This window comes from Neomonachus schauinslandi, chromosome 11 (assembly GCF_002201575.2).
Source record: "Neomonachus schauinslandi chromosome 11, ASM220157v2, whole genome shotgun sequence".
In the NCBI taxonomy this organism is placed as follows: domain Eukaryota; kingdom Metazoa; phylum Chordata; class Mammalia; order Carnivora; family Phocidae; genus Neomonachus; species Neomonachus schauinslandi.
Window position 1 is genome coordinate 100,465,686 of NC_058413.1, and position 12,198 is coordinate 100,477,883.

General features: G+C 53.5%; 1 protein-coding gene across 2 annotated transcripts in view; it reads right to left on the minus strand.

Annotated features, from left to right (window-relative positions):
* Positions 1-10,057, minus strand: part of HTR3A (5-hydroxytryptamine receptor 3A) — a 12,174-nt gene extending 2,117 nt beyond the window's left edge. Inside the window, exons 1-7 of one of the 2 annotated variants that reach the window (XM_021696491.2) lie at positions 9,986-10,057; positions 7,525-7,691; positions 6,584-6,628; positions 4,555-4,664; positions 2,985-3,154; positions 594-754; positions 33-243 (exon numbers count right to left, since the gene is read on the minus strand). In XM_021696491.2, coding sequence (XP_021552166.1) covers positions 33-243; positions 594-754; positions 2,985-3,154; positions 4,555-4,664; positions 6,584-6,628; positions 7,525-7,691; positions 9,986-10,052 — 931 coding nt within the window. In that variant the 5' untranslated portion in view covers positions 10,053-10,057. Of the gene's footprint in view, positions 1-26; positions 244-593; positions 755-2,984; positions 3,155-4,554; positions 4,665-6,583; positions 6,629-7,524; positions 7,692-9,985 lie in introns of both variants that reach the window. The other variant, XM_044919575.1, reaches the window with a different exon arrangement.
* Between the last annotated feature and the right edge of the window lie 2,141 nt (positions 10,058-12,198).

Genomic DNA, 12,198 nt, shown 5'->3' on the forward strand with positions numbered 1-12,198 from the left:
GGAGTGCGCGCTTGCCCGGGGGTGGGCCTTACCAATGAGGGGAGTGCCGATGGCGGTGGCCGGCAGCGTGTCCGACACGATGATCAGGAAGACGGAGTAACCCAGGAGGAGCGTGATCTTGAAGGAGACCCTCTCGCCACTGTCTGGAGGCAGGTAGAAGCCCACGATGTCCATGAGCATGAGGAAGATACTGGGCAGCAGCAGGCTGACCGCATAGAACAGGGGCCGCCGGCGGATGACCACCTAAGACCAGGACGGGAGCTGTGGGCGGAAAGCCCGGGCAGGCGGGCTCTGCGCCCAGGAACCACCAGCCCATCCCAGACCCCCTTGCTTCGTGGAGCTTCCAGGCCGAGAGAGGAAACTGGACCGACCTCATGTTCCGCCTCTGGATCGAGGAGGAGTAAGGGAGGAGTCCACTGAGTTTCCCCACCTACTTCCCTGAAGTTCCAGGGCACAAGTGTGACCCTGGAGCTGGGAAAAGGGCCGCAGACGTTCTCCACCACCCCCCTGCCATGCCTCCCGGAGTCCACGTGGGTCTCATGTCCCTGCAGCTCCGGCTGTCGTCCCCCTGTGCCCGCCCCAGTCCCACTCACGTAGAACTTCATTTCTGCATAATGGTTGCTGTCTTCCATACTGAACTCCCGGAACTGGGTCAGCACCCCCAGAAGCTCCCACTCGCCCTGGTTCATGAAGAGGGTCTTGTCGAGCTTCACCTTTTCCGGCAAGCGCCACAGGGAGATGTTGATGTCCTGGACTGAGAGGGAAGAAAGCAAGCCGGCTCTGGAGGCTGCAGACCCTGGGATGGGGCTTAGCTCACTCGCCTCTTGGCCTGCAGCCTCAGTCTCCTCAGCTACCAAATGAGGTAAAACATGCACATGGCACCACCCATCTGGGGTAGAGGGGCTGGAGCAAGGGGAGGGACAGCCTGGAGGAAAACACAGTGAAATGCAAAGAACCAGAACCAGACAAACGACTTATTAGAAAGCCCCCTCTCTCCTTCTCTCTATCTCTGTCTCTGTCTCCCCCCCACCCCCCCGACACATACCCCTTCCAAACCTTCTATGTTTCCATTAGGGTTACCGATTTTTGAAATGAACAAAAGTCAACATTCTTTACCTTTCCCCTGATAGGGCTCCCTGCCCTTAAAGGTGAGCTAAGGTCTCAGTTGGTTAACGTCCAGGTCTTGATTTCAGCTCATGTCAGGATCTCAGGGTTCTGAGATTGAGCCCCACATCAGGCTCCGTGCTAGGCATGGAGCCTGCTTAAGATTCTCTCTCTCCCTCTCCCTTGACCCCCCCCCCCACTGCTAGTGCCTGTGTACTTTCTCTCTAAAGAAGAAAGAAAGAAAAAGAGAAAGAAAGGAAGAATAAAGGTGAACTAGGGAAATAAGTGAAATCTTCACTTACAGAATAGCAGTTTTACTTCTCCGCATCTATACTAGAAAAACAGATATATACTAGAATGCCAGGAGTATCCATTACAGCAAAATATAGGGAAAGATCTACATGTCCACCAATCAGGAAAAAGCTTACTAAACTATGATGCATCCAAACCCCAAGCTATCCTACAGCAGGCAACATTTATGAGAAAGATCTAAATATGCACTTACTCGGAAAAATGTCCAAGACCTCTCGTTGAGCGAAAAGAATCAGGTAGCAGTAGCATAAATGACACATTTAGTAAAATAAAAACATATGAAATTATTTCCATGGGCTTTCCATAGATGTGTATGCACAGGTATATGCCAAGCATAGAGAAGGATCTGGAAGAATGTGCCATATGAAGCTTATACTGATAAAAGCTGTGAAGTCCTGGTGTGGCGAGTTTTTGGTGAGGAGTTTGGGATTGAAGGTAAAGGTGAAAAGTCAAAGATTATTTGTAATTCTGGTTTTTGTCCAGGGAAGTTATACGTTATCTTTGTAATGTACAGTTAGTGTGATAAAATCAGACAGAGGCGGAGGATGCCTTTTTGCAGGAGCATCACGCTCACCTCACTAGGCTATAGTGAGCACCTGGCATTCATCCACTAAATAAAAGTTGCCGAGCACCTTCTTTTGTGCCAGCCACTGTCCTGGGCGCCTACCGGTGGGTCAGAAATCGTGGTCCTGCCCTCTCTGGGCTTGTCTCTGCTAGAGAAGCAGACATTGAACTAGCACCTAAGCGTGCAACGGAAGTGGGGAGAACAGGATGCTATAGAACTGCGCAATGGGGAAGCCTAGTCTGGAGAGGAGACGGCTTTCCTTGAGGCACTGAGCCAATGCGGGGATCAGGTGAGCAGGAGGCTTGGCCACACTAGGAGGGGCTGGGGGCAGGAGTGGGGTGGGAAGGGGAGCAGGAGAGGGAGGGGGAGGGGGCTGGGGGGCCCAGGAGAGGAAGCAGCCTGGGATAAAGGGAGAGAACAAGGGGCTTCGGGGCTTGGAAAGGAAGGCAGGGGGGCTGGAGCCGAGCTCAGGGGAGCATGCACGGGGTTGAGGCTGAAATGGTGAGCTGAGGGCAGGCCCTGTGGGCCAGGTGAAGGATCTGGACTCTGTCTCAGGAGTGCCAGGAAGCCTTGGAGGTTTTTAAGCAGAGAACGATGTGATCCGATTTGCATTTTAATAAGCTCTCCCCATTTGCTATGAGGAGCACGAATTGGAGGGGGCAGACTAGGAGGTTACTGCCAAAAGCTGGGGGAGAGAGGAGGGAGGGGTGCGTCAGTGTTGAAGACAAGTGAGGGACACTTAGGGCCACATCCTGGCCTTACTGAATGTCCTGCGCCAGTTTACATGGTCTCACTGGACGCTGGCGACAACTGAGGGAGGCGACAAGGGCAAGCACAGAGGCCCGTCTGGAGGAGGAGACCCAGGCTCAGCGGCATTAAGGAAATAAGCAGGAAGTGACTTGGATGAAGGAGAGAGCCTCCTGGGGGTGCTCCTCCTGCAGGTGCTCCAGGGACCACCCCCCTCCGCGCCCCGCCCCCTCCCGGAGCCCTCTGCTGTACTCACTGGTGTGCAGCCAGCTGGTGAAGGTCAGGGAGCAGTTTTGCACATCGAAGGGAAAGTTGTAGATGTCGAGGCTACAGGCGGTCATCACCTGGAGGGGCTTGTAGTTCTGGACCTCGCCGTGATGCCCAACGTACACGTACGGGATGCTTGGAGACTTCCCCACGTCCACACTGGCCAGGGAAGAGGGTCAGTTTGGGGGCTCAAGAAGCAGGTCAAGCTCTGGGAGCCTGAAGGTCTCTGAGCAACGCAGCAGGGATAGAAACTCAGGAAGGGTCTGGGCAGCAGGACAACCTGCACAATTTCCCTCTTACCTATGGTAGGCTTTCTTACCGGCCCTTGTCAGGGCTACTTTCCAAGCAGGAAAGGGCATGTCTCCTTTATTCCCCTGGGAACCTAGCCACAAAAGGCAGGCCAGGAATCCATGCACCTCACAGCCACAGCCCATTGCTCAGTGACAATGGGCAGGCTCAGTGGGAAAGCAGGACATTGGATTCCGTCCTGACTCGGGCTTCTCTTTGCTCCCCATCCCTAGAAATCCTGTTGACATGAGAATGATTTTGCCTGGAGGAGAAGGAACTAGAGAAATCATTGAGAAGAAGTGAGGCAAGGTGGGAAAGTTCTGCAAGACTTAGCCCCACTCTCTTGGAAGGTCCCCAACCCCGAGGCTCTCCCAAGTGACTGCTGCGGCACAGAATGGCCTGAGCTGGGCGTCCTGAGCCTGCAGCCTCCTGTGGAACCAGGCTGAGAGATGAGAAACCAAGATTCAGGCTACTTCACGGTTTAACTGGAGATCCAGCCAGGAACTGGGATCCCTCCAGCCTGAGCTATGCAGATCATGGGGCTCTAGGTCAGCTGCCTCCCCTGAAAAACAGTGTGAGTGGCGCCCCAGGCTTTGGATAATGCAGTGCCTGCTGGGCGGAAGGCTACTGGCCCCAGGCCACCTCCTCCTTCCAACCGTCTCCCACAGCTGTCTTCCGTGCCCTTGCATTCAGAAGCCCAGGCAGAGGAGCCTGAAGGAGCCTGAAGGATGGGGGGACGGGATGTTACCCGGGGCCCCATGAGACAGTGTTCAGCTGCTGGTCATAAAGGATGGTGGTACCCACTTCTCATCGGGGGTACAAGCTGGAGATAGCCAGTCACTTGTGTGACTGGCGAGGTCTGAGCATCTCCCAGCTCCAAATCACCCTGTGACCAGAGGTGGTGACCCCTGGGGAACTTCATCTCTTTTGGTAACCTCACTGTCCCCTTTAAAAAGGCAACTGTCCCTCATTGGGCTATTATAAAGTGGGGACTCATTCATCAGCTTCCCTTCCCCAGGAAGGGGGCCCTCGGACCAAGAAAAGCGAGGTTTCAACATCAGGCCTAGAAAAAAAGAGGAGTTTTAAAAAGAAAGGAGAAAAAAAAAAAAACCACAAAGGGGGAATTGGGGCCCAAGCCAACCCCTACAGTTACCTACAGTTCTGCAGGCCTGGGAGGGACCTTTCATGCAACAGCAGAGTCTTGTCCCCATGCCCTGTCCTTCCCCAGCCCCGGAGCCACTGGCCACCCAGCATTGCATGACAGCACTCACAACTCATTGATGAGAATGTCCGGGACCCAGATGCTCTCAGTGGGGATGGACAGCTTGGTGATGTTGTCAAAGTCCTCGGGGTTCCACTGGAGAAACTCGTCAGTCCAGTACTAGGGGAGGAGTGGGGATGGTCACAGGCAGCCCCCTCCATTTTGGGCGGGGGGCAGGGCATCAGCAACTTGGGATGACTTCACCACTCGGGGGGAATCTGGGTATTGATGGCCTCCAAATCACTCGGCAATACCTGAGGGTCCCCCCCACCTCTGGGCTCACACACTCCCAGCATGCAAATATGACCCAGGCAAATGAAGCCTTGCCCAGGGAAGGCATGCGGTCATTTCTCCTGTTTGAATATCCCATGCACCAACTGTGGGATCTTGGACAAACAGCTTCTTAGGTCTTGGTCTGCTCACATGTAAACTGAGATAATAACACGCGCCTCACAGGGCAAAGATGGTTGTTGTTAAGTTTTGATCAATGCATTGTTCACCATCCTGTCAGAATGACTGATCTAAAATGTCAACTTAATCATGTCACTCCCTTGCTTAAAACTCCCGTGGCGAACCTTGCACTTGGGATAGAGTCAGACCTCACGGCCAGCAAAGGCCTGCATCATCTGACCTCCAGCATTCTCGCTAGCCTCATTAATTCTGCTTCTCTGTGGCTTCTTGCCTCCAGCCGCGTGCAGTGAAACCCCCCACATCTCTGCACATCTGCGCGCTCCCACACTGAAATCCCGGTCTTCTCCCCGAGGGAGGTCTTAATCGTCCCTCCAGACTTAACCAAAGCTTCTGTCTGCTCCCTTCTCCAGGAACCTTCTGTGACCCCCACTCCCCAGGCTGGGTGTTTATGTGCCTCCTCTGTGCTCCCATGGTTGGCATCTCGTTCTTGCTGCATTTACTGGTCTGTCCCTGTGTCTGTGGCCCCCATAGCCTGTGAGCTCACTGCAGGCAGGGCCTGAGTCTAGTTTGCGTCTCTGATTCTGGCCCCTTTGCATAGTCACTGCAACACCGTAGGTTGGCATCCCCTCACTGCCGGGCAGACAAGTGACCCTGAGGTCCAGGGATGGGACCTAAGCCAGATGTCCCAGGACAGGAGCTCCAGGCTGCCTATTCTTGCTGGGCCCCTTCCCTTGACGCAGGGTGTGCTCCGTAGTGAGGGCTCTCGGTGAGGCAGAAGAGAGCCGTCCGGCAGGAATCAGCATTCTGGCATCTTCCCCCACCCCACTCTCTGCCTGAGCGGGTGGTAGTGGCGTATGCTCATGAGGAGCGGGAGGAATTTAACTGAGACCCACATATGCCAGGCGTGTCCCCAGACAGAGCCTCTCTCAGGTTTGAGCGCTATGAACTGGCCCCATCCTCCTGCCCGCTCTCCCCAGCCATTGTGGTTCCCTCTGGCTCTCATGCCTGGCCCACAGCTCAGGGGCTGCCAGAGCAGACCAGCCTGTGGACGGCAGCCTGCACGGTTTGCCTGCCCTCCCCACCAGCTCCCCGCCAGATGCGTCGTAAAGGCCTCAGAGACTTTCCACCAAGTGCCGGAGCGACGCGGGTCAGAAGCTGAGAGAGTGGGGAGGTGGCCGAGGGGGTGAGGACTCGGGGGATGGAATCAGCCCGTGTCAATCACCCCGTTTGGTTGTCATCATATCTGGCTTAATAGAAGGAAGAACTTTCTAGCAATTAAGAGTTGCCTGAAAGTGCAGTTGCTGCCCATTGAGCTCCCGGTCGCTGGAGGTATTCCATCAACAGAGGCTGCACAAGTCGTTGTTTGAGATGCTGTGAAACCCTCAGAAACCAGAGGCGTTTGGAGGATTTCTCCTCCACTGAGTGTTGTTACGCTTCCTCCCACTGCTGGTCCTGAGATGAGAGGGGCCCAGACTCCTTGTCTCATGAGTCTGCCTCTGAGCCTCTCCCCTCCCCTTCCCTCGCCAAGGCCTCTGAGGGTCCTGATTCCTTTGAGATGGAGGAATCCTTCCTGGAAGGGGAGGCTCAGATCCCAGGAAATGAGGGTGGGCGCAGGGCTGGTCGCTCACCTGCCGGTACCAGATGTAGGTGGTCAGAACCTGGTTCTTCTCATCCTGTGAAGGGAAAGGGAGCTCAGTTTCAGTGGCCCTGTGGGCAGGCGTCCACCTTGCACACACCCCCCAAAAGGGGCTGCCGCTTTGTGTTCCTATTCCTTTGGGAAGAGAGAGTGACGAAAAGGGGAAAAGGGGCCAACCAGGAAGAGTTGGTCTTTTACTAGACACACCTAGGAAGAAATACAACCAATTTTTTAAAATTTCATATATATATATATACACACACATATATATATACACACATATATATATTCTACTATTTTCTATTATGTTATACATATTATATATATGCCTCTTACGTTACATATATTTTACATATATAATATATATAACATAGAGATAAGAGGAGACATATAGAAAATATCATCTCTCTCTCTGTCTATATATTTTTACGTATTTGTATGCCTATATACCTGGATCTGTATCTCCCTCCTGCCCTAGTGTGCAGGCAAGAGGTGCAAAACAGCATTGAGAGGAAGATTCATCACTGGTTTAGGATTAATTCTGCAACAATCCTTTGGCAACACCTGCCATGTATCGGGGGCCTGTGTAAGACACCAAGGGCCTAGAGAGCAACAGGACAGTTTGAAGCCTCACACAACTCACATGGAGACGTGGTTACCACGATACACTGAGTGAAGAACCACATGTGGGAAGTGGTTCTCCAGCCGTAAGGGTGGGGAGAGGCAGCCACACAGGTGACCCCGCTTTCTGGTTTGGGCAGCTGTGCAGGTGTTGGGTGATGTCATCTGTCCTGACACGGGTCTGTGCCAGATCGCAGGGACTCCGGGTCCTTGAAGGTCCGCTGTACTGCCCAGGGGGTGACCTGGCCTTCCATGGTCTCCCACCCCAAAAGGTCCACCTCTGAGCAGGGCAGGTTGGGGCCAAGTGCTCACCACGCTGAGGATGGCATAGATAATGACGTCGATGGCCACGGTGGTGGGCTTCCTCCAGTCCTGCACGGGCCGCACGCCCTTCTCGTAATTGGCCAGGAGGTGATCTGACAGCCTCAGCAGAGCCGGCCTGGAGGCCTCCTGGGCCTGGTGATGCCTCCAGCGCCTGGCTGCAAAGAACAGTTCAAAGTGGGCATCAGAGCCTGAGGCTTTCCGCAGTTCTCTTGCCCTGGTTTGAAAGCTATTCAAAGGAAAACGTCTCCACTATTTCCACCTCAGATCCCCAGATCCCCCCACCGACTGAAATTCCCATCATTGGAACATTTTGTCTGCAGAGAGTCCTGCCCAGATCCGAAGCTGTTGTCTCCTGAGCGTAACCGACGCCGTCATTTACGTGAGGGCGGGCGCTAGCTGGGCTGCAAAGGCAGGTGCTGCAAGACAGGTGAGGTCTAAGGGGGCCAAGGGCTGAGAAAGGTTGAGAGCAGGCGCCTGCCAGAGGAGGTGGGCCTGTGGGGGACGGATGAGGGGCACTGGGGAGCCAAGGAGGAGTGGCCCCGGGACGTGGTACTGGAAGGAGAGGGGGCTGCAAGGAGAGGTGGCCCCAAGTGCACAATCTCTAAGCACCAAGGTCTGCATGAGGGTTTGCCTCAGCGTCTGCCCGGATCCCTGTTGGGTCCTTGACCCCAGCCTGCTATTGATGAAGAAAGAGGGGAGCCATCCAGTGAACACTGACATTCCTTTTCCTTCCTGCAGAACCGCCCCCTCCCCGCCCAGTCAGCCGTGTGCACACACACAAACTCCTGGGAGCGGGTTGGCCAGGACTCCTTCAGAGGGCTGCTCTGTGGGCAGATCTGGTAGAGGGAGGAAGAGGGTTAGGTGTGGGGTGTACGGGAGGTGAGAAGAAACCGAGTTGTCCCCAGAGCTGGAGGCCTAAAGGACCAAATGGTGATGAGGAAACCCAACCCCATCCTATGGGGATTTCATGTGTACCTGTCATCCCTCTGGGAAATAGTAGAAGCACTTCCTGAGAGAAGCCAAGAAGTAAGAAGGTGAAAGACATAGGGTAGGGAAGGAGAACACCCTGGAGGGCCAGGGCATGGGGTGTGAGAGGACGGGCAGGGCGCCGCCTGGGTCCTTCCTGCAGCAGGTGCCTCTTCTCTCACCTTGTCTATGTAGTGCGTGCAAACCATGCAGCCAACGGCTCCTACAGACCCCCCTTTGCCTCCCCACCCACCTGTCTCTGATAAACCTTCCATTTCCCTCAGAACGACAGGGAAGAGCAGAAAGAGGCGGGAGTCGAGAGACCATTTATTGAGCGTCTCCTGTGGAATAACATCGGTGAACATATTATTCATTTCAGCCTTGGAGCAGCCCCCTGGGGTGGCTGTCACGACTACAGCGTTTACAGATAAGAGTCCCCGAGGCTCAGAAAGGTGGGTCCTGCGCCCTGCAAGTGGAGGAAATGAGATTCAAATCCAAATCTCTGTGTGTCTTCACTACACCAGCAGCAGCCCTGATCCCATTGCTGGGAATCTGACCAGACTGGGCCCTGCAGGCCTCAGAGCAAAAGGCTATGGCTGGGAGGGATGGTACTTCTCTTCAGCCAGGGAAGCCCCCCAGACCAGAGTCTTAACATGCAGCCTGGGTCTGTTGTCCCACTGAGCTTCCCCAGTGACAGCTCAGGGGAGAAAAACCATCATGCACTTAAGCTCTTCCTATCCGTCCAGCCCCGGGACAGCATCCTAACTGTGCTTCAGCCCCCAGCTCCAACCTAGCTCTGGATGGGGAGAAAACCTTCCAGAATGGGGAGTCAATATTGTTTGTAGCAAAAGGAAACAGATGCTTTTGTGACCCCAACACCTCGTATTCCAGGAAGGCAGGAAAGAGTGGGTGGGGGAATATGGAGAAGTTTGGCGTCACTGGAGTTTAGCCTTGGAAGGGAACTTTAGGAAAGGAGGCCCAGGAAACCTGTGCAACAAGACTAGGGAAGTTGAGGAACGATGGCTCTGTTAGTTCTGGTCTCCACTCTGTTGCGAAGGCGCTGTGTGACCTTGAGTGAATTCCTCCCCCTCTCTGGACCACAGCATTCCCATTTACAACAAGAAGGGGTAGACCAAGTGAGCTCCAAGGTACCTTGCAGCTGCCATTCCATGAGTTTGGGGGCAGGGCAAAGAAGAGAGGAGCCCCTCTCTAGCAGCTTCGTACACACTTCCAAGTACCAGGCTGCTGTGGGCCCCTCTCAGCAAGCCCTGCCCCCACCTGCACTCACCCACCTCAACTTTGGAGGTGGACCACAGTGCCTTAAAATTCTCTCATGCTCACCTGTGGCAAGATCCCTGACTCTCCTACAGCAGCACCCACCCCAAAACCCTCCTTCCCGTGACCCTTGGGGGAATCAAGCATCCCCTGCCCTCCGTCGGCAGGTGGCCAGCGACTCCTACGCGCTTGCCCCCGGTCCTCTTACCTTCTCCCTGTGCCAGGAGCGTGGGTAGAAGCAAGGCCAGCAGTGCCTCTGGCACCCACAACAGCATGGTGAGCTCTCCCGGGGTGGGGTGGCTTGGCGGGGCCTCGGGGTGAGTCGTGCTGAGGAGCAGCCTGCCCACAAGCTGCCAGCCTCGTGTCCCCACCAGCCTGCCTCCCGGCGGGCTGCTTTCCACACCTTCTGAGGCCGCAGCCTCACACAGCCCGGGGCCACCGGGGGTGGGCGGCCGCCAAGTTTTCCTGCAATCCGTCCCTCGGCTGGATCAGGTTTCAGGGCGGGAGGGAAGGAGAGGGAGCCAGTGAGAGAGGAGCCCGCCCAGCTGATGTCATGCGGCAGGACTCGGTCCACCCATCCAGCCAGGTGGCCTGGCCAAATTCCCCAAGGAGTAACGGGGGTGGGGGTGGGGCGGCAGGAGCCCCTGGAGCAAGGATGCGGCCTATGTGCTGGGAGGTGCTCTGGGTTGCTGCTCTCATTTATGTCAAGTATGGTTTGGTGGCATGGGGCTGGGGCAGGGAGGGGTGAGGCAGCGGGAGCAGGGAGGCCATTCCTTTACGCCACAGGGTGATGCGTGCCCCAAGCTAAGCAGGTGACCAGGCATCCTTGGCCGACAGAAGAAGGGGACCCAGGGTTACCACATGTCTGCTCGTTTGTCCTCATCTACATATTTATTCATGTTTCTCATCTAAATATGTAAATCTAAATATTTAAGTAGCAACATGTATATGTATCTATAGTTTATACTATAAACTATATAGTATAAACTATACCAATATATTTATATATTTTTCATATACATAATAAATATGTGTTATCAAAATATAATAGAAATACATGCTTGTTAGAGAAAAATATGAAGAAAAATTAAAATCATCCGTGCGCTTACTTACTCCCCAGAGACGGCCACTGTTAATATTTTGGTGTGTACTCCTCTATAATTTTCCTCAGTGATATGCATACAGTGAAGTAAATATACCTGCACTTAACTTTGCATCCCATTCCTTTCTTTGCTTATTATCAATTCACGAGCATTCTTTTTTTTTTTAAAAGATTTTATTTATTTATTTGACACAGAGAGAGAGAGAGCACAAGTAGGCAGAGAGGCAGGCAGAGGAACAGGGAGAAGGAGGCTCCCCGCTGAGTAGGGAGCCGATGCGGGGCTCGATCCCAGGACCCCGGGATCACGACCTGAGCCGAAGGCAGCCGCTTAACCGACTGAGCCACCCAGGTGCCCCAATTCACGAGCATTCTTAACACTTTCCTTTTAAATGTTTTCTTGGAAGAAGTGTTTCTCTTTCCTTTGTAAATTGAATAGGAAAGGATCTATCCCTCAGATACCCAACTGCGTGCCAACAAAATTGTCTGAGAAGAATATTGCTGTGAATTTGAGTGAATCCCACGTCACCATTTGGAGTAGAAACGGACTTTTCCGCCTCGAGGGTGTTCAAAGCGAGAAGCACCTGTATCAAATCATGGCAAGCCTCAGTCACAAAACATTTTTATACCTTTCCACTCCTTTTCCAATTGAATTTAAGTGTGGCATGGGCTGGGAACACTGTAGGAAGGAAGAATTTTCTGAATTGTAATTAAGTTAAAAAAAAATCACCTGGGGCAGGGACGAGTCCTTGTCAGTTTTGTCTGGATTTTTCCCCTTATTCATGTGCATGATGAAATCTGCATTTAGCATTTATACCTTTCACTGATGGAGTCCCTTCATAGGGCTATGAGCCCGAGTCTTGTCCTGGAATGTTCAGTCAAGCTCAAGGAGGTTGGGCTACCCTTCTCTTAAGTCACGTGCTTCCTCACTGCACAATCCAGAAAAACAAGGAAAATCATCTCCAAGATTTCCTTTTGGAGGAATGGAGATGGGGGTAAGTGGTAGACTAGGAGAAAATAGGCACCCCCAAACTGCTAGGGAATTTAGAGAGCTAGACACCCCCACCCCAGAATGAATGCATACAGACTCCAAGCTTGACCACAGGACAAGGCAAGGCAAGAAGAAGCAGGCTGCCCCCAGGCCTCCAGGCTGAGGTCTTGAAGGGGCTCAAACTCAGGAGGGGTACTTGTGGATCCCTAAATGCATCCTCGAGCCCAGCATCTGGAGTGATACACAAAGATTCTTAGGCTCATGCTCACCTCCATTTTTGGCCATTGTCACTTAGAAATCTGCAAATTTCTAGAAGGACTTTTCCTCTTGT